At 36.7% G+C, this 19,509-nt stretch overlaps 1 protein-coding gene across 1 annotated transcript; it reads right to left on the reverse strand.

Annotated features, from left to right (window-relative positions):
* Nucleotides 1-10,931: 10,931 nt before the first annotated feature.
* Nucleotides 10,932-18,942, reverse strand: LOC145004519 (RIC1-like guanyl-nucleotide exchange factor). The gene is made up of 19 exons (XM_078963454.1): nt 18,581-18,942; nt 18,083-18,190; nt 17,295-17,905; nt 16,551-17,201; nt 15,670-15,865; nt 15,425-15,558; nt 15,162-15,336; nt 15,012-15,065; nt 14,760-14,939; nt 13,960-14,072; nt 13,721-13,879; nt 13,161-13,218; nt 12,962-13,063; nt 12,749-12,882; nt 12,530-12,665; nt 12,200-12,277; nt 11,887-12,003; nt 11,529-11,591; nt 10,932-11,205 (listed from the first exon to the last, which is right to left on the reverse strand). The coding sequence occupies exons 1-19, from the start codon at nt 18,725-18,727 to the stop codon at nt 11,119-11,121; spliced, it is 3,303 nt and encodes a 1,100-aa protein (XP_078819580.1). The 5' UTR covers nt 18,728-18,942; the 3' UTR covers nt 10,932-11,118.
* Nucleotides 18,943-19,509: the final 567 nt, after the last annotated feature.

Consider the following 19,509-nt stretch of genomic DNA (forward strand, 5'->3'; position numbering starts at 1 on the left):
TAAAAAGTTGTATTTATATACGAAAAAGATATTTGATTAAATATTGTATTTACGTTTTTTTGAAATGTTATGTCTTTATATATATATATATATATATATATATATATATATATATATATATATATATATATATATGAGTTTTTTATGTGGTTATACCATTTAAAACATAAAAAAAAAAATGTTTTTAGAATTACAAATATGGATTTTATAGATATAATTTTTAGAAATATAAATACAGATTTTTATATTTTTAGAAATATTAATATGTATCTATATTGTAACACCCATTTTCCTGAAGATGTCTGCGGAAGACCTAATAGGATCTAGATGGGGTTTTTGGAGAAAAACCTTATGTCAGGACGTGGTGCATAGATGACCACAACATGACATGGGATCTAAGAAACGCCCATTTATGGTAAGCACCACGACATGACAGGTAGTGTGCCACGACATGGTGGTTGTTGCAGCCCAAGCCTGTGAAGATTAGGTTTTCTTCCATATTTAAAGACTCTAACTCCAGGTTTAGGGTATTCCTTTCATCCTCCATCTTCCCCTTTGATAAACCCTAGCCCCTTCTCTTTTTCTCTTATCCTCCTTCTCATATATTGTGAAAGTGTACCATGCTTGAAGGAAGGCTATCATCTCTTTAAGCTTGAGTGTTTATCTCCAGAAGCGATCTAGCCTATTAAACATCATTTGGACCTCTTTAAGTATTCAAGTTCCCAACTTTATGGCTTTAGCTTTCTAGATCTAGAGTTTCATGTCTCTTTCATGGTAGTGGTTGAAGTTCATGGAAGAACTCCAAATAAAGCTTGCGAGTTTAGCTACCTTGGATGTCCCTGGAGTGTTCTACCTTGTGGATCTAGAATTTGAGTATGGTTTAGAGCCATACATGTGTTAAAGGTCACATTTTGTCATTTTGACATAGTTTTGGTGGAGGCATGCATCTCTATAAATTAATGATTTTTATGAATTATCTTAGTGAAATGAAGCCCTCTATAAAGTATCATAAGTTGTCTTAATGGATTATGTAACATCCAAAAATTTAAGACCAAAAGTTTCATTTTTAAATAAGTTGTTATAAAAACCAATTGTATAAAACATTCATGATATAATCCCATGTCAAAATGAGTATGTGAATAATCAAAACATGTTATTATAAATCAAAATCAGAGTATAATCCCAAAGATCTAATGTGCGGAAAAACATAGTGTGATGCACTGTGATCCTGTCGGCTCCGTTCCTTTTGAAAAAGAAGTACCTGAAACCAAAATTGTAAACCATAAGCACGAAGCTTAGTGAGTTCTCCATCATACCACATACCATACAATAAACATATTGCCAGGCAGATCTGGGTGTCCGACCTACCCTGCTGAGCATATCTGGGTACTCAACCTACCCTTGTCAGGCATACCGCGGTGCCCGACCTGCCCTTGTCAAGCATATCTGGATGCTCGACCTACCCTGCTATGCATATATGGGTTCCCGACCTAACCTCCAATTTATTTCAACCGGTTACGGGGACTATTTCACCCCTACCACTAGCACATAATAGCATAACATAGCATACTGTCAGGTATATCTGGGTGCCTGACCTACCCTGCCGGTTTATTCCACCAGTTACAGCGACTATTTCACCCCTACCACTACTACATAATAACATAGCATAACATATTGCCGGGAATATCTGGGTGCCCGACCTACCCTGTTGATTTATCTCAACCGGATCTGGGGACTAGTCCCCTTCCTACCACTATCACATAATATCATAGCATACTATCACAAATAGCATAATAGATAGTGGCATACCAGACAATTATCACAAAGACAATCATCTCTCCTATAATCAACTACTAGTGGGCTGATATTGGTGCCTTCGATCCACTTGTACTGGAATATAACTCACCTCATACTGTTGAATTCCACTGCAAGAGTTCCTTAGTTGTTGTTATGGCAACTCCTCGAGCTATCAATACCCAAAACATCACCCAGTTAGCAATTTGGTCTCAACCCATGATCTAAAACCCTTAATAGGGGTGAAATGACTGTTTCACCCCCAACCCATCAAGGTACATACAATATAATCCATGAAATCCCATTAATGGCTCAATTTTCCAAATTGGGCCCAAACCCTTAAATAGGACTACCCTCTAGAATCCATTTCGTACTCCATAACCCTTCAAGGGTCGACCTTGGTCAAAGTCCATGTTAAAGCCAACAATCTGGTCAAAGTCAACATCCTAGTTGACTCAACTCGTCAAGTTGGTCCATCAACTCATCGAGTTCCATGAATCAGAATCCCTGAATCGCGGTCCAACTCGTCGAGTCACCCCTTGACTCGCCGAGTTCCCTGGCTACTCATGGTCTCGATAAAGCGAATTAACTCGTCGAGTCCCTTCACAGAATCGTCGAGTTCTGCCTTAAACTAAATCGGGACATGACGACTCAACTCGCCGAGCTCCTTTGTGGACTCACCGAGTTCCATGAACAGAATCGGAAATATTCTATCGGACTCGTTGAGTTCCTCTATGAACTCGTCGAGTCCCTTGCATTCCTAGACTATCCAACTTTTTCCTCAAATGTAAGGTTCCAGAATACAGATCCATATTGTTTCCATAACCTATTTCTGTAAAGTTGACAACTTGACCCCACACTCGAGATATAGCAATCTACTTCCATGAACATGGCCATTTTTTGGAAAAAAAAATGGGTTTGAGACCCTTTTATGATTTTATGGGCCAAATATTACTGGAAAGTGGGAATCCTTAACATACAATCCATGGAGGGCATCATTTTTTCCAAAATACGGTCAAAAGACCCATAAATCAAACTAGAATAGATCTAAGAAATCATTGAGCATGTTGGAGAGTTGCTTACCCGAAAATGCTAAGAATGAGAAGATGTTTCTGGATCTAAGAGCCTCTTCTTGAATCCCCATGCTTCTCCTTATTCCACAAGCTTCAATGCACACAAACTCACTCAAAAATGGCTCACACACTCTCACAAGGCATTAGGGTTTTGAGATTTAGGGTTTGGGGCTTGGAGGCTAGAAATGAGGTCAACACCCTAGAGTTAAGTTGTTTAAATAGGGCGAAAAATCCTAGATTTAGGGTATCCCAAACCCAATCCAACTACCCAACTCGTCGAGTTGGTTTCTACTCCCGCTTCCCAAATGATTCCTACTCGTCGAGTTTTCCTCCCCGAACTCAACGAGTTGCCCATTCTAATGAAGTTTAATTTTATTTTATAAGTCTTCTAGATTCCGGGTGTTACAACTCTCCCCCACTTAAATTAGACTTCATCCTCGAAGTCCACCACAATCACCTATTCCGAAAATGGCTCACACAATAAGCTCGCGGCTCCCAACAATTGCCATGAACCAATTGATGTTTCTTACGAGAACTGACACCTGCCATCTTAAGGGTACAAACATCACCCCGCGTGATCAATGGCCTTCCCAAGGCAACCGAAACTTCTATCCTGGAGATATCACTCGAACCTTCAACCTTTGCAAGCTACTTTTACCTTCTGAGACATGAAACCTATCATAAACTGACTTCCTGACAGCTCGCCCGTGCTAAAACAACTGGAAACAACTCTCCGTCAATCCCTCAACTGCTAGCAGAACAATCACAACCCTTCCAACTCTGTGAAGAATGACTCCTCAATCTCTGTAACGCCCGTAGATCCGGGCTAGTCAATTTAGAGGCAATAGGGGTCGAAAACGACTTTTTGACCAAAGAATATTTAGAATAAATAATCTTAACCAAGTTGTGGAATAAATAATCACACATGGGAAGAGTTACTCAAAGCCTTCAATAGCAAGTTCTATCCCACCTCCCGGATATCAAGTCAAAGAAGTGACATTTTGGGGATTTATCAAGGGGAGAATGAGACTTTTCATGATTTTTGGGAGCGATTCAAAAACTTGTGTACAAGTTTCCCTCAACACAATATACCCGAAAAATTACTTCTTCAACAATTTTATGAGGGTATGAATGAAAAAGATCAAAGGATGATTGATGCTTCAAGTTGTAGTGACATCTTCAACAAGACACCTCAAGAGATAAGATCACTTTTTGGAACCATTTCTCAAAATCAAAGCAACTTCGGGACTCGAAATGAAAGGAAGAGAAATTCTCCACAAGTGGTTGGTGAAGTTAGCAACACCCAACACTTGGAATCAAAGCTCTTATATTTGACTAATGTGTTAAGTCAAATGGTGGTGGGAAGTGGTCAACAATTGATGGTGTGTGGTATTTTTGCAATGACAGGGCATTATACGGATAAGTGTCCCACACTTAGAAGTGAACCGGAGGATTATAATACCATGGAAGGATATCAAGGTCAACCACGACCCATGGGATTTCATAACACATACAATACAAATTGGAGGAATAACCCAAACAACCCATACCCACAAAAGCAAAACCCACCAAATGTTATGATGAAACCCCAATATCCACAATATCCTTCCTAAAAACCTACATATCCACAAACATCTTATACCCCTACAAATTCCCAACAACCTCCACAACAAGGCCAATCAAGTGGTAACCATCAAATGAGTCTTCAAGAACTTGTTACTTCTCTTGCTCAGAGCCAAACCCAATTTCAACAAGAGACCAAGAACACCTTCTCCAACATTCAAGCACAAATTAGAGACTTGGCCACTACTCTCAACAAGATGGAACACAAAGGTAAACTTCCATCTCAAACTGAGAAGAATCCCAATGTGAACGCAATCACCTTAAAAATTGGGAAAACACTTGGAGAAAGCCACCCTAAAAGAGTTTTAAGAGAAGAAGAAGATGAGGTTATTATTGATGAACCTACAAAGATTGTATTTCCTCAAAAGGAACCGGTTGTTCCAAACTTTGACCAACCCGAATTTCCAACAAGACTATAAAGCCATTGGTCATACCACCACCCTTCCCTTCCCGATTAGCCGCTTCGAAGAAAAAAGAGGAAGAAAATGAATTCTTTGAAACTTTCTGCAAGGTCCAAATCAACATTCCACTATTGAATGCTATTAAGCAAATTCCAAGTTATGCAAAATTCCTCAAGGATTTATGCACCAAGAAGAGAAAATTTAAGGCAAGTGAAAAGATTCAAGTCAATGCAAATGTGTATGCGGTTATCCAAAAGAAGTTACCTCCCACATGCAATGATCCAGGAATATTTGCTATCCCTTGTACCATTGGTGAAAATATTGGGACTTTAGTGTATAGTCTTGGTTTCCCTAGAAACAAATAATTTTATCAGCCTCGTGAGACCTAATTCGTAGCCCAAGAACTTTTAATTGTGAATTTAGTTGCAAGACCACTATTTTTTTTATAATCATCATATTTACCCTGCTATAATCACGATCAGGGGAAACAAATGCAAAAGAGAGAGAGAGCGAGGGAGGGTAAGAAGACTTGTAAAGTTTTCTTTTTGGTTCTTCGTCAAATCTTGAACTTAAAAGAGGGAACAAACTATATAAACACAAACAAAACACGCCTAGTCAAAAGGGTGTGAATGTGGAGAAGGAGTAAGAAGGGTAGTTTCGTCTATTCTGATTTCTTGGTTTTACATTTTTAGGACCGCAAAAAGCCAATACAACCCTGGTTCTTTCTTTTTTCTTGATAATCTCCATTTTTTCGATCCACTTTCGCGTATGGTAGATAAGCCCCTGAACGACAGTGTCGATGGCAAAGAAGGCACATCAGCAGAGCAAGACGATGGTGTAGAGGTGGTTGGTGATGAAGACGCGGAAGCGGTAGATGGGGACGATGGTGCACAGTGAGGAAGGAGCAATGATGAGCAGGACGATGTGACTTCAAGGGTTTTATTACACGATTTGAGGGTGCTATGATTTTATTTTTATTTTTTTAAGTGCTTTTGGGAATCAAATCTAAACCAAATTCATTTTCTAAAATATTCTAAAAACCTATTATTTATTTAGGTCAAAATCTTTTACAATGCTATGAAATTGAAATTGTTGAAATCCATAGCAAATTTTGTCATTACTTGCTACTAATGGACTTTTTGTTCTCTTTTGGTTGTAATACTTCATTTCTAATAATATGCTAGTATTTTTTTATCTCCAAGCAAACAATAGGAAAGACGTCTAGGGTTTTAATACCTTCATTTTCCATAGTATTTCTTTCAACACAGTCCCTATAGTTTGTTTTTGCTGTGATTTTAGTTCATAATCTATTTTTCTTGCTTGGATCATCATGTGTACACACTTGCTTTCATTTTTCTTGATTGTGAGTGTTGTACTTTCTCTTTGACTGCAATATATAAGATGCTTGGATCATCATTTGTACATTCTTGCTTTCATTTTCCTTGATTGTGAGTGTTGTACTTTCTCTTTAATTGTAATATATAAGATGTACACACTCTTGCTAATTGTTGTCTTTATTGTTTGCTTTGTTAGATATTTTTTATCTTTGTATTTATACATCCTATTTGTTGGGTTAGGGACAAGCGTTTTAGGCATTTCACATGGTGGGTTGTTATAAATCGAGATCCTAGGTAGTTTGAATTATTGTTTGGGTACATCTTCCCTAACATATAGTACTAGAACTATATCGGTATATATTTTTTATTGAAGAGACTTAAGCTTATGAGTTATCGGGTTAAGATGGTTGTATAAAATTAAAAGAACTACAAATGGATCAACTACAATGTACAAGCACGTATCGTTGCTAAATGTTATGTAAAAGATCAATGTATTGATTTTGATGAAGTATTTGCACTGGTAGCTCATCTCGAGACAATAAGACTATTGATTGCTCTCGCAGCCAGGAACAGATGGAAGATTTGTCACATAGGCGTAAAAATGACATTTTTGTATGGTGACTAAAAAGAAAAAGTGTATGTTTGTCGACCGGAAGGTTTCGTGAAGCAAGGTGAAGAAACAAAAGTCTACAAATTGGCAAAAGTTTTATACAATCTTCGATAATCTCCGAGAGAATGGAACTGAAGCTTAATAATACGTTGAAAAATATAGGTTTTCAACGATGCATGCAAGAAAATACATAGTATAGAAAGGTTTCTATAATGACCATCAATTCAAGCCAAATTAAACTTTTCAAAAACAACCCATTTTCATAATGTTATTACAAAAAGCTTTTCAATACAATTATTTTCAGAGTCTTCCCAGAATCACATCATAAAACATAATCATCAGGAGCGGTACGATCACGCCTTTGCCTTGCCACGGTCTCCTGAAGAACCTGAAAAACATTAAACCACAATTGTAAGCCCGAAAGCTTAGTGAGATACCCCCAAAATACCAACCACATATACCATACACACATAACATGCTATATCATAACAAATCACAGAACAGCCATGCATTTCGGGTCTACTGTGTGACTGGTCCGCCGTATCAGGCCTTCAGTCCACCTGGTCCACCCTCCGAGTCTAGTCATGTCCCTTGAGTCTACAGTGTGGTTGGTTCGCCCGCACCGGGCCTTCAACCCACCTGGTCCACTCTCTGAGTCTACAGTATGACTGGTCCGCCCGCATCGGGCCTTCAGTCGGCCTGGTCCACTCTCCGAGCCTCGGCACGTCTGGTCCACCCTCGTGAGGCCTACAGCCTATCCGGACCGCTCGCTGGGCCTTCGGGATAACCGGTCTGCCTTGGGTATGTTGGCCTACAGCACAAAGCAGGTCCCGCCTCAACCCAACCCCAGTCAACAACCATGAGCACATAAACATAAAATCATATAACAATTCACATCCAAACAAACTGATCTAGCAGATCACGTATCATAACATACTCTAACAGGATACCGACCTAACAAGTCACTAGCATATACCATCCTAATACCCCGGATGCAAACATAGCAAGGTAACAACATAACAACGATACCCGGATTACAATCCGATATAGGGCCGGCCTTGGTGCCTTAGACCCTATTGATATAGTGAGGATAACTCACCTCGCAATTGATGAAACTCTGAACTTCAGAAGCTGACTCCCGAATCACCGACTTACCGAAAATCCCAAACTAGCCAACATAACAAAATAATCATTAGGCCAAACATATATCCACTTATTGGGCCAAGGCCAAAGTCCAATTCTCCTACAAAGCCCAATTTACTAAATTTGGCCCTCCTCACCAAATGGGCCTAGATCCAGGGTCCATAATAATAATTGAGCCCAGAATACTCTATCCATACTATTCAATCAAGGTCCAACTTATTAGCCCAATGACAGCCCAAACAAGCAGGGCCCAAAATTAAAATGCCACAGAGGGGGTACGTTGGGCGTACCCTTCTTGGTACGCTGGGCGTACAACGATGCTCGCAAAATGGGATCGGGGCACTGGCCCGCTACGTTGGGCATACTCCTAGGTTACGCGGGGCGTAACCTCATTGCTCAACAAATCCATGCAACTGCTTAATGGCTTAAGCTCTTAAGCCCAAACTTCAGATCCTTTGGCCAAATATGATTAGAATTCATAAAGTCTCAAACTTTATCACCTGGGATGTCCATAAAGCTCTTAATCCAAGGTCTTAATCCATTAAGACCTACTTATCTCACACATGGAACAACCACAGCCCTTAGGACCTCATTTTTCTCACTCAAGACCTCTCCTAAGGTCTGAAAGGACAGATAATCTCGACCAACTCGAAACATACAACAAGATGAGGACTTTTGGGACAAGAATGGTGTCAAAGCTTCACAACACCTAGATCTACACAATATAAATGCCAAGCAAGAAGCTTTATACCTCAGGTAGGCTCCAAAGGATGATGTTTTTCCAGATCTAAAAGCTCCATTCGTTCCACTCCTTCTTTGACAACTTCTCCTTCTTCCTTTATGCTTTCCTTTGCTAATCCAAGCTTTCCAAGGCCAAACACACCCAACAAAAGAGGTGGGACGGCTATCTAGGGTTTTGGAGGTTAAGAGAGTGCTTATGGAGGCTAAGGAGGAAACCTTTATGCTCCTTATATAGTGTTTGCTCTTAAAATTAGGGTTTTGGGATTCTGAGAGTACGTTGGGCGTACTCGACCATGCACCCGCGTTTCTTTCCCTCACTACGTTGGGCGTACGTCCTACTTACGTTGGGCGTACCCAGCCAAACACAAGCACGCATGCTTGGCATGCATGGGACCCTTTACTAATTTCCCCTTAGGGACCATTGCTGCCCACTTCTTAATTTACAACCCCTCCTCCATCATAAGCCGTTCTTGCAAACTCTAATTCCACATCAAGGGCCGAACGCCCTTACTCTTGCTCTCGGGAACCCAAAATTAAATATTTCAAGAACGGGGCGTTACAGTTTCAAATGGAGAATATATAATTGTTGTGGTTTATGTAGATGATTTGTTCGTGACAGGAACAAGTTTAGAGTTCATAAACCAATTCAAGAAACTAATGGCGTTGCGGTTTGAAATGTCGGACCTTGGTGAACTAACTTGTTACTTGGGTATGGAAGTATTGCAAGAAAACGGTTGTTTAAAGGTAAAGCAAGAGAGTTATGTCATGAAAATTTTGAAAGAAGCTGGTATGGAACACTGTAATTCAACTCAAAGTCCTAGGGAGTCAGGACTAAAAGTGTCTAAAGCTGAAGATGAGCCTGAAGTTGAAGTTATCCATTATCGAAAACTAGTAGGTTGCTTACAATATTTCTTGCACACTCGTCCGGATTTAGCATATTCGGTTGAAGTAGTTTGTCGTTATATGCAAAGTCCAAGAGAATCTCATGCACGTGCTATTAAGCAAATTCTTTGTTACTTGTTTGGTACTCCATCTTTTGGGATAGTATATAAACGAAGTAAAAAATATGAGTTTGCTAGGTTATAGTGATAGCAGTCACCATGTTGATGTTGATGATGGTAGAAGTACAACATGACATGTTTTCTACCTTAGTGACTCACCTATCACTTGGTGCCCCCAAAAGATACAGTAGCCTTGTCCTCATGTGAAGTTGAGTTCATGGCAGCTACTGTAGTGGCATGTCAGGCAGTTTGGTTAAGAGAGTTATTAGCTGAATTAACTGGAATGTAGAAACAAAAGATGTTGATTCGTATAGACAACAAATCAACGTTGCACTATCAAAAAAAATTGTCTTTCATGGAAGAAGCAAACACATTCACACTCGATTCCACTTCTTTCAAGAACGTGTGGAAAACGAGCAAGTGATTGTTGAACATGTTTCGGGAGACAAGCAACAAGCAGATCCATTTACAAAGGCCTTAGCTCAGATAAGGTTGATAGAAATGAGATCGTTTCTTGGCGTGCAAGAATTACTCTCGACTCAGAAATTCATAAGTGATTGTTGGTGAATAGTTTAGACAAATAAGGCTTGATAGTGTATTCTAGTCAAGATCATCAGTTTCTTCGGGTGTTATCCAAGTCTTGGAGTGGTGTCCAAGTTATTCTAGAACAACTTGAACTATAAAGAAAGTTTATATTTTCAGGAATCCTTATTGTATACTAAGTTGATTGTGTTTAGTATACATAGATTGCTAGGTTCTTGTAAACACAATTGAGTTGGAGTTTTGAGTTTAGTTTCTTCAATAAATTGCAAGTTTATGCGATACACGTTCTATGTTCTTTTTTTTTTCTTTAGTTATTGGGTATGTCGACTCTCATGCCCAAACATGCCTAGACAAATGATCTCTATACGATAGACCCAAAAAAAAAAAAAAAAAAGAGCATACCAACCGATCTAAGTAACTAACGAAACCAACTCAAATAGGTAGATTTTAGGTACAAATCGGAATGAGCCGACTCAAAAACAGTTTCTATCCAGCTTTTGAGTATGATCTGTAAAAACTATAAAATAATCTAATTATTTAATCAACTAAGTTAAGAAGCTATATGCATCAAAAACACATTTTACTTCAACCTGTTCAGCCCATTCATTCAACTATAACCCAAATCCACCCATTAGCAAGCATAAGCATATAGATCGAAATATAACTTCTCTTATCCAAAAACTACCTTTTCTTGAGAAAAACATGTTATATACATCAGATAATCGTCCAAAAAAGAAAACTACATGTAAATTATAAGTGTAAAAGCAACTTTTCTCATAATCAGAAAACCAATAATAAATTGAACCGCAAATACAAAATGATACAACCTAGTTTGATTTATTTGTGTTCTCATCAGGCCTCTTCTGTAATTTCATTGGATGAAAGTTTCTCTCCCAAGCTTCCCAGCAAATCATGGTATTCAGAAAACGATGGATGCGACTGGCACACGTAACATCACCACAATATTAGTGGCTCGTCTTTTTTCAAAGATCAAGGACAAAACAGCAACCAACTTTCATTTATTTGTTAATTATTATTATTATTATATGTTACGGAAATTACATTAGTTTTTTCTTATTAGGACATTACTGATACATTGCAAAATCTACCCACTTATAGCATTGTACTTTTCAAAAAAAATCTATAACAGAAAGAAATGAAAATAGGATGCTATAATAAACAAATCAATGCAAGTATGTTGCGATTTCTTGCGTTTAACCCAAATATCAAACATAAGTGAACTGAAATTTTAGGGAACGTACCTCCAATGTTGCACTATATGCTTTCCAGAGTCGCATATCATGGCGAAATAAATCAATGAGAACCTATATATATATATATACCAAAATCACATAAAACATACATGTTTATTCTGAAAACAATACTAATTTACATGAATCTGATTTTCTGATTATTTAGGGTGAAATCAACAAAGGTTTGGACAAGTAGATAAGGAGTTGTTGAAAAACTGATTAATGAGATAAATGTAGAATTACTCTCAACTGTGCCTAACTTGAGTTGTATAATGATATAACTGAGACTGAGAGCATTCTGTAGCTTCTGTTTTGCATATATGATATATATTACTAGCAAATACATTCACACTGATATCTTTCTTACCTCAGATCGCCTTAAAAGAGTCGCCAAAACTACAATCCACTCTTTAAATTTGACCGAGCACATATGCGACAAGAGGAATTCTGCATCCAACCGACTTTGCAAGGTTCCCATTTGAAGCTGAAAATAATAAACAAATTTTGGTAAATGCAAAAATCAAATTACATAAGAGCAAGTCCATGCACTACATAACAAACGGGCCCTTAGGGTCAAAGTCATCAAATATGGAGTGGTGATACAAATTTCCTAACTTAAATCAACTGATTTTTTTTTATTATGAGTCAGTCTTAAGAAGTTTATGTAACAAAAGGAATACCTTCTGGCTTATCAATTCGAGTCCAGAAGCAAAATTTTCCAAACGAGCACTTCCATACTTTTCCCGTTGTAAATATTCCTGTCAGTAGAGTAGAATTTATGATTACATAACAAGCAAATTGCAGAAAAATAGCAACATAATTTGCACTTTTTACCAATATAGGCAACAGACTTTACTTTTTTACCCATAACAGCAACATATTAACAATTCTTTACACAAAATAGCATCATACTTACTGATAATAAACAATATGTAAGTAACAAATAAAGTACAATGCCTAGTAAAATGCAAGTACATTGCTATTATTGATTATGAAAGAGCTTCTCTTACCACTAGATCAAACTGGGTGCCTTTCACAAAAGCAACAAGCTTGGAGAGTTCTTTCCCAGACATCAAGTAGCTAGCGTGACTTTCTAGGATATTCTTCACAGAAGCAACATGTGCATTCTGCTCTTTGAATGAAGGGCTATTTCGTCCAAAAACAATATAAATCGATTAGTAGTATCATTTATAGCTATGTGAATCACATGCAAACTAGAGAACAATTACCTTCTTGCCTCTGTAGACTGTTTCCTATAACTAGAAGGAAAAAGAAATAATCCAAGAAATCTTGGAGATAATTTATCCGAATCTGTTGGTGTTGTAGGTTCATATTCCCTTCCAGATCTCAACAGAAATCTCACCTGGGTAACAAAAAAAATACCCTCATTACCCCGGCAACATTTAAGTATTGACCATATTACCCTTGACGCATGTACATACCAACTCCCCAGCAAGTTCGTATAAAGATTCATCCAGCGTTGCCTGTAACAACCGTAGAGCACAGTATTGACTCACAGGTGCTCCTTCAAGCTTTGCAATAACCTTCATTCACCCACACAAGTCAACAAAAAAACATCAAATCTAAAGCTTTATTAACTTAACTACACGAGTCAAACACTAGTCAAACCTAATCACGTACAAGTATATAGCAAGCTGCAGTTTGATACCATCTCCTTTGGAAACATTCTTCAAACAACCTGGATTACAGCATAAGCAACAATACATATTAATTAAGGCAAATTGTAGAGAATAGCAATGTAGTTTACCCTATCTAGCAATACAAGAAATGTACTTTATTTTTTACCTGTAATAACAATGTACTTATATTTCTTTGTTGATAATAGCAATGTATTTTAATTTTCACCTATAATAGCAATGTACTTACATTTTCTATATCTACCAGTATAGGCAATGTGCTTTATTTCCCATATCTACCAATATAGGAAAGGCAAGTACATTGATTTTACAAGTAAGGAATTATAAGATACATATTGGTAAAAAAAATTATATGTAAGCAAGTTGTTACTATGGTAAATAAATGTAAATATATTGCTAGTGTGGGTAAAGAATAATAAGGTACATGTACATTGTCTAAATTGATAACAAAGAGTAAAGTATGTTGCTATTTCCTGAACCTTGACCTGCTAATTAAAAGGTAAATCCACAAGTTGAAAAAAAAAAAAGAAAAAAAAAACTTACTCGGTTGATCTACCAGCAGCAGAAAACAAGTCTGCCCAATGTCGACCATCAGTCTTTCTTGCCACACTAACAACAACATCAAAATATTCCGGAAATTTCTTTATCAAATCACAAGTTTTCTCCAAAAGAGAAGGGCTCTGATTTCTGTTTGCATTTTGGCTGTCAACAAAGTTTCAGTATAATTTGTGAGATACTTTAAAACAGAAAAAGATTAAGAAAAGAAACCATGTTAGAATTACCTGGAAATTTCAGCTTCAAAAACAGTAAAAAGAAGCCACTCTAAGCAATGTGAAAAATGAGGCTTCTCCTCTGATAATCGAGCCAGTTGTAAAGCTTCTTCACTTTTATCTCTCTGAACAAGAGCAAGACCAACAATTTATAAGCCAGTTTTATACAACTTTACCATTATTTTTACACTAGTACGATCCATTTTGGTAATACTATAGAGTTAAGTACGGATCATTGATTCAACAAGGGCATGGTCGTCACATGCTTTGATTGTAATTCTTTTTATGCAACGCAACATGTCAACTTGTGGTTGGTTAGCTTGTATTTTTTTCCAATAAAACTTATTTGGTAGACTTCATTTTTATTTAAAAAAAAACTAAATAAACCAAAATTCATATTTTTTTATTCCCTACAGATGACACCAATCTTGACATATTTTTATAATCCCGATAATTCGAATCATGAAATCATATGGACATTTATGATTCAGTAGCATAAATTGTTGAATTATAACGAACATTATAATTCAAACAACGAATGTCGGAAAAAAAATGAAAATGTCAAGATCCGTCTGTCTGTATAGACAAAAGTACAAATTTTGATGTATTTACTTTTTCTAATAAAAAAAAGTCTAGTTTATATGTCAAATACGTTTTGTTGGAAAAAAATTTAACTAACCAACCATCAAATCAATGGATCAGATTAGTCCTCGCAGTTCTTAGGAAAAATAAATAAAATAAATGGGTTCTCACATGATCCTTCTTCCTATTATTATATATTGATTAGCAGCAATGATAAAATTTGAAAGCACCTGAAGAAGGTGGCGAAGTAGGCAATGTAGTATAGTTTGAGCTTGAGGAGATGGCTCAAAACATGGAAACTCAGTGCATGCTGAAAACGATAGTCTCTGAGTAATTCCAACTACAATTCCCGCATTTGGAAGCAAACCAAGTGGATACACTTCACGATCAAATTCAAGCTCAGGATCCAGCTACAAGTATTATTACATTACGATTATATTCTGTCCAAAAAAAAGGGAGGAAAATCATTAATCTGTGCTTACCTGTAAGAATTCTTCCTGTTTATAGGGGTCCGCACCTGAAGATGGATACCAAACCTGTAACCAGAAATCATGTTATTCATATATAAGATAAGGACAAAGTGGTAAATAAAAATGTATAGAATTTTGAAAGATTTGAAAACTATCTATCACCTGCATTCCACGATGGCCATAATCTAACCATGAAACTTCTTCAATCAAATTTGTTTTATCTACTGATCTTCCACATGTAACCCAAAACAGTTCTATAGACTCTGTAAGCTCCATTTCACGACCATCAATTAGATCAAGTAATGACAGCTCCCCATTCGCCCTTAGTATCAAACATCTGCAATGAAAAAAGAAAAACAATAATTAATGTTTTTATATACACAGAATTACCATTTATATATGGTTTAATTGGTTAGAAGCAAAACCTAACGGGTTCTTTTTCTGATGATGATGAAACGTCTTTGATGGAGGCATCAGTTTCTGGTTGATCAGGTATAAAACGCATTGCAGCAGGGTGGCACTTTGCAGTCATGATGGATAACTCTCGTACTGTAGAAAGCTGTTTGTCATTTTATCACTTAAAAATACAGGAAGAAACTTAAAAAGACTAAAGTAACCCTCAATCAATGGTGTGCCAAATAAAATCAGTTCACAAACATAATCCATTTACCTGTAAAATAGGGGTACTGGAAGGAGTCAAGTCGCCAGATAACTTCACATGAAATATATGGACATCAAACGGGTGGTAAGTCACAAGTAAATAGTCATTATAGACATCCATCACCAAGGGTTTTGCAAGCAATGGTTTTTGATAAAGAAGTGAGCTCTGATCAAGATGATATCTTGGGTAGAACAGCAACTCATACCTGCAAAAGAGTTGATTAAGTAATTGTTATTTACCAATTAAATATGAGCCATAACAAGGAGTAGTTTTTTTCTTTCTCATTAGGTCTAGTATGGATAAAGTGGCTCAATGGGTGATGATGTCTATCTGGATATAGTGTTGTATAAAGACTTTTTTTTCTGGACTGAATAAACTATCTGAATCTGAAACCTAAAAAAATGTAAACCCTTATAGTATTATTACATGTGAAAGTATTACATTTTTTTTTAATAAAAGAAAAAGCTTTAAATGTCAAAATATATATATTTCAATAAACATGAAAAACAAAATGGATCTAAATTAATGTCATCAATTTATGAAATACTGCTTAAAGTGGTCACTGGATTTTCACGTGTTTTTTACATGTAAAATTCAACAAAATAGTTTATTAGTCACATATTTACATATATGTACTATACTTATTATGCAAATTTCATTCAGTCTTAAGTCTGAATCCATAAGAAAGGGGTGGGGATAAAAGGGAAAAATGTAACAAATAGTATATGTATGTATTAAGACAGATTTTTTTTTGGCTTAAACCATTAAGCCGTTCTGTCCAGATTAAGTAAAAAAGAAACATCCATGTATAGTTGTCCAGATTAAGTCCTTAACCCATTAAGTCAACTAGAAACAGCCCCTAAGAATCTAATTGTGCATAAATTGCTCACATGTCGGATTGCTCGATGTAGTTGCAAACAACAACAATCTTCCCCATCCATAACAAGCCTGTACATTGAATCTTTTGTTCTTGAGTCACATCCCCAAAAAATCTCCATCTATTTAATCGAATGTCATATAAAATCAACCCATGAAGACCAGCAACTGCCAGATACATTCCATCCTCACTGGCTGCCACATGAAGAACAGGCCAATTTTGTGAAATATAAGAAACTGGAAGATTAAGATGCATTAACTTGAGTTCATCTGTATCTTGGACAACAAGTAACCGATCTTCACCATAGATAACTTGTCTAACATGGGTTTTACCCGAAACCCCTCTGTTAAGGCAACATTTCCCAAAAGAAAACGCAAGTATTCTCTCTGAAGAACCTTCTTCAACAGCATAAAGCCTATAACCATATTCATCCCACTGCATAAATGAGGTCCCACTCATTAAAGGTTCATAATTTCCATCTGGGTTTTGCTTTACCCCTGGAGATGATACGGAATTTAAACCAATTTGACGGATTGTAGACATCAAACGACAACCAGAAATAGACCAAACTGTAAGTCCTCTTAATTTCCATCCAACCGCAAAAGCAGAGCTATCAGGTGTCCATGAAATAGAACTAACCGCACCAGTATCATCCATTGAATATCTACAGAAATAAACATGGGTAAAACAGTCATTCATTACAGAGTACAAACTTCAAAGATGAATTCCATGATATAATTACAATTTACAAACTTACCCCCAATCGTGTAAGGAAACAGAACGAATAAGAGCAATTGGTTCGCTAATTTCATACAACTCTATGACACCTCTTCTGGTGCCAACAGCAAGGATTTGCTGATCTGGCGAAATGGAAGCACATACTGCATCACCAGATCCTAACCGATACTCGGGTTTGACCGAGTCAGCCTGCTTTAGACCTCTTTTACTTATGGAACATAGCACCAATTGTCCATCAGAGAATAGAACAAATAACAGCCTTAGTGGCAATGAAAACTCCAAATAAGTGATGGCTGATTTTCTAGACAGAGAATGACTGGATGATACAACACCATTAGACAATTTTGTATGGCCATTTCCAGTGTTCAAATGGAAGTCAAGATCCAAGGCTCCATAAAACTCACCCTTCCAAGACATATTATACAAACTTCCATTTGAAAGTCCAACCAACAAGTTTTTGCTGTCACAAATGATATTGCTCATCATCAAGTCCTTTTCTGAAAAGGGGACTTCCTCATTCATAAGTAGAGAAATATTCGCAAGAGATAGACTGGATGGTTGCTTTCCTCCTATGTGTATTTTTTTCTCCATAAACTGGACTTTATATATGTGAAGATAAAATGAAGATGTCTGCAAGCAAAGGAAACAATATAAAAAGTTACATTATTCTACACTTGATATCATGATTCTAAGCATAGCAAAGAGATTTTACTTTACGAGCAACAAAACGATCCAAATATGATGCTCACAAAGTTATATAAAAACACCAACAAGGACAAGAAGCCATGTAGCCGATCCCATACTTACAAGAACAGCAATTAATTTGGTATCAGGGCTCCAGATAGCCTGCACATTTTCCCCCTCTCTTGCTATTGAATCCGGATCTCGCTTGTACTTCCCTAATCTCACCCTATGCTGCACCAGATATAGATCAAAACCAAAAATTAATGCTCATGAGTATTAATTTCTTGAACCAAATGCATAAATTTCGCTAAAATTTCAACAGTATTTTCAGTTAAAGCAATTGGAAAACTACTTAAATATGTGGCCTAATAAAGCATTGCATCCACCTGTTGATTTTAGTACTCAATTCCTTTTTAATAGTAACTCGACTACAGTTCCATACACCACTGTCAGCAAAATTCATGATCATAATCATCAATTTCATATATCAAGTGCATCAATCTCGCACTGTTTCTAGTAAAAAACCGATTGAGCACAACTCAAATGGCGAACTAACGATGTAATTTCAAATTTTGTGCATATACATACTAACAATTTGTAAGGATAGAGAGAGAATTAGACCTGCGAAGAGCTCCACAGCTCAAAATGAGAAGGGCAAACAACTAGCAATAAACGATCAACAACTTTAAGGTATATGATCTGCTGCGAAGTTGGACATAGCCCTGATTCCAGAGGGATCACCTGAGGCCATCCGTACGCCATATACATCTTCGCTTCTGATTGTAAGTATGATTATATCAAAATTTGAGTTGGTTTGCAGAGGATCAAAGGGATTGAAATGCTAGGGTTTTACGAGGAAATCAGAAATCATTGGGGGAGAGGGTAGAGACGGAGATGACGACCATGATTCAGGAGAAATAGAGGGTGTGTGGATCTGAGATTTTGAAAATGAGAAAATCGGGATGAGACGAAGTTTGAACTTCTTTTGTGGCCAAATTAAAACCTTTATAGTACAAGGGCTAATAGGTAATAATTTAAAATGCTATGGTAACTTGACGGTTATTTATGACTTAAATTGTACGATTGTACGAGGGCTAATTTTTGTACAAGTCTTTGCTAAAAGTCTAAAACGAGGAATAACAATTATGCATTCTTGCACTAATTTGGTGTATTTCATATGTAACAAAGTTCTATAGGATCCAATTTTAATATGTGTTTTTTTCTTAAAGAGTTATCACAGTTAATTTTGATGAAATTAGATAACTTTTTAATATGTGATTTTATCTTTAAGAGTTATCGCAGTTAATTTTGATGAAATTAGATAATTTAAAATAGAAAAATAAACATTTTTCTTAAGTTTTTGAATAATAACCATTTAGTCCGGAATACCGTATTTTAAAATTGTTCTGGAGTTGACAATTGTTGGTAAAAAAAATCATCCAAAATCTGATATCCGTACATTTCGGACTGAAAAATGCATTTCGATCCCTTATTCGGAATGCACGATCATTCCAGACTATACTATTAGGGTAATTTTATTGTCATTGTCG

The sequence above is a fragment of the Lactuca saligna genome, chromosome 7 (assembly GCF_052625555.1).
Source record: "Lactuca saligna cultivar CGN05327 chromosome 7, ASM5262555v1, whole genome shotgun sequence".
Lineage (NCBI taxonomy): Eukaryota > Viridiplantae > Streptophyta > Magnoliopsida > Asterales > Asteraceae > Lactuca > Lactuca saligna.

Bases quoted from the DNA above. Each gene is read 5' to 3' on its own strand.
- LOC145004519 (XM_078963454.1), bottom strand. From the start codon at position 18,727: ATGTATATGGCGTACGGATGGCCTCAGGTGATCCCTCTGGAATCAGGG. The intron at 15,337-15,424 runs GTTTTGCTTCTA...TTTTCATTGCAG, and splicing joins TCAGAAAAAGAACCCGTTAG to ATGTTTGATACTAAGGGCGA. The intron at 14,073-14,759 runs GTGCTTTCAAAT...GCTCTTGTTCAG, and splicing joins TACTTCGCCACCTTCTTCAG to AGAGATAAAAGTGAAGAAGC.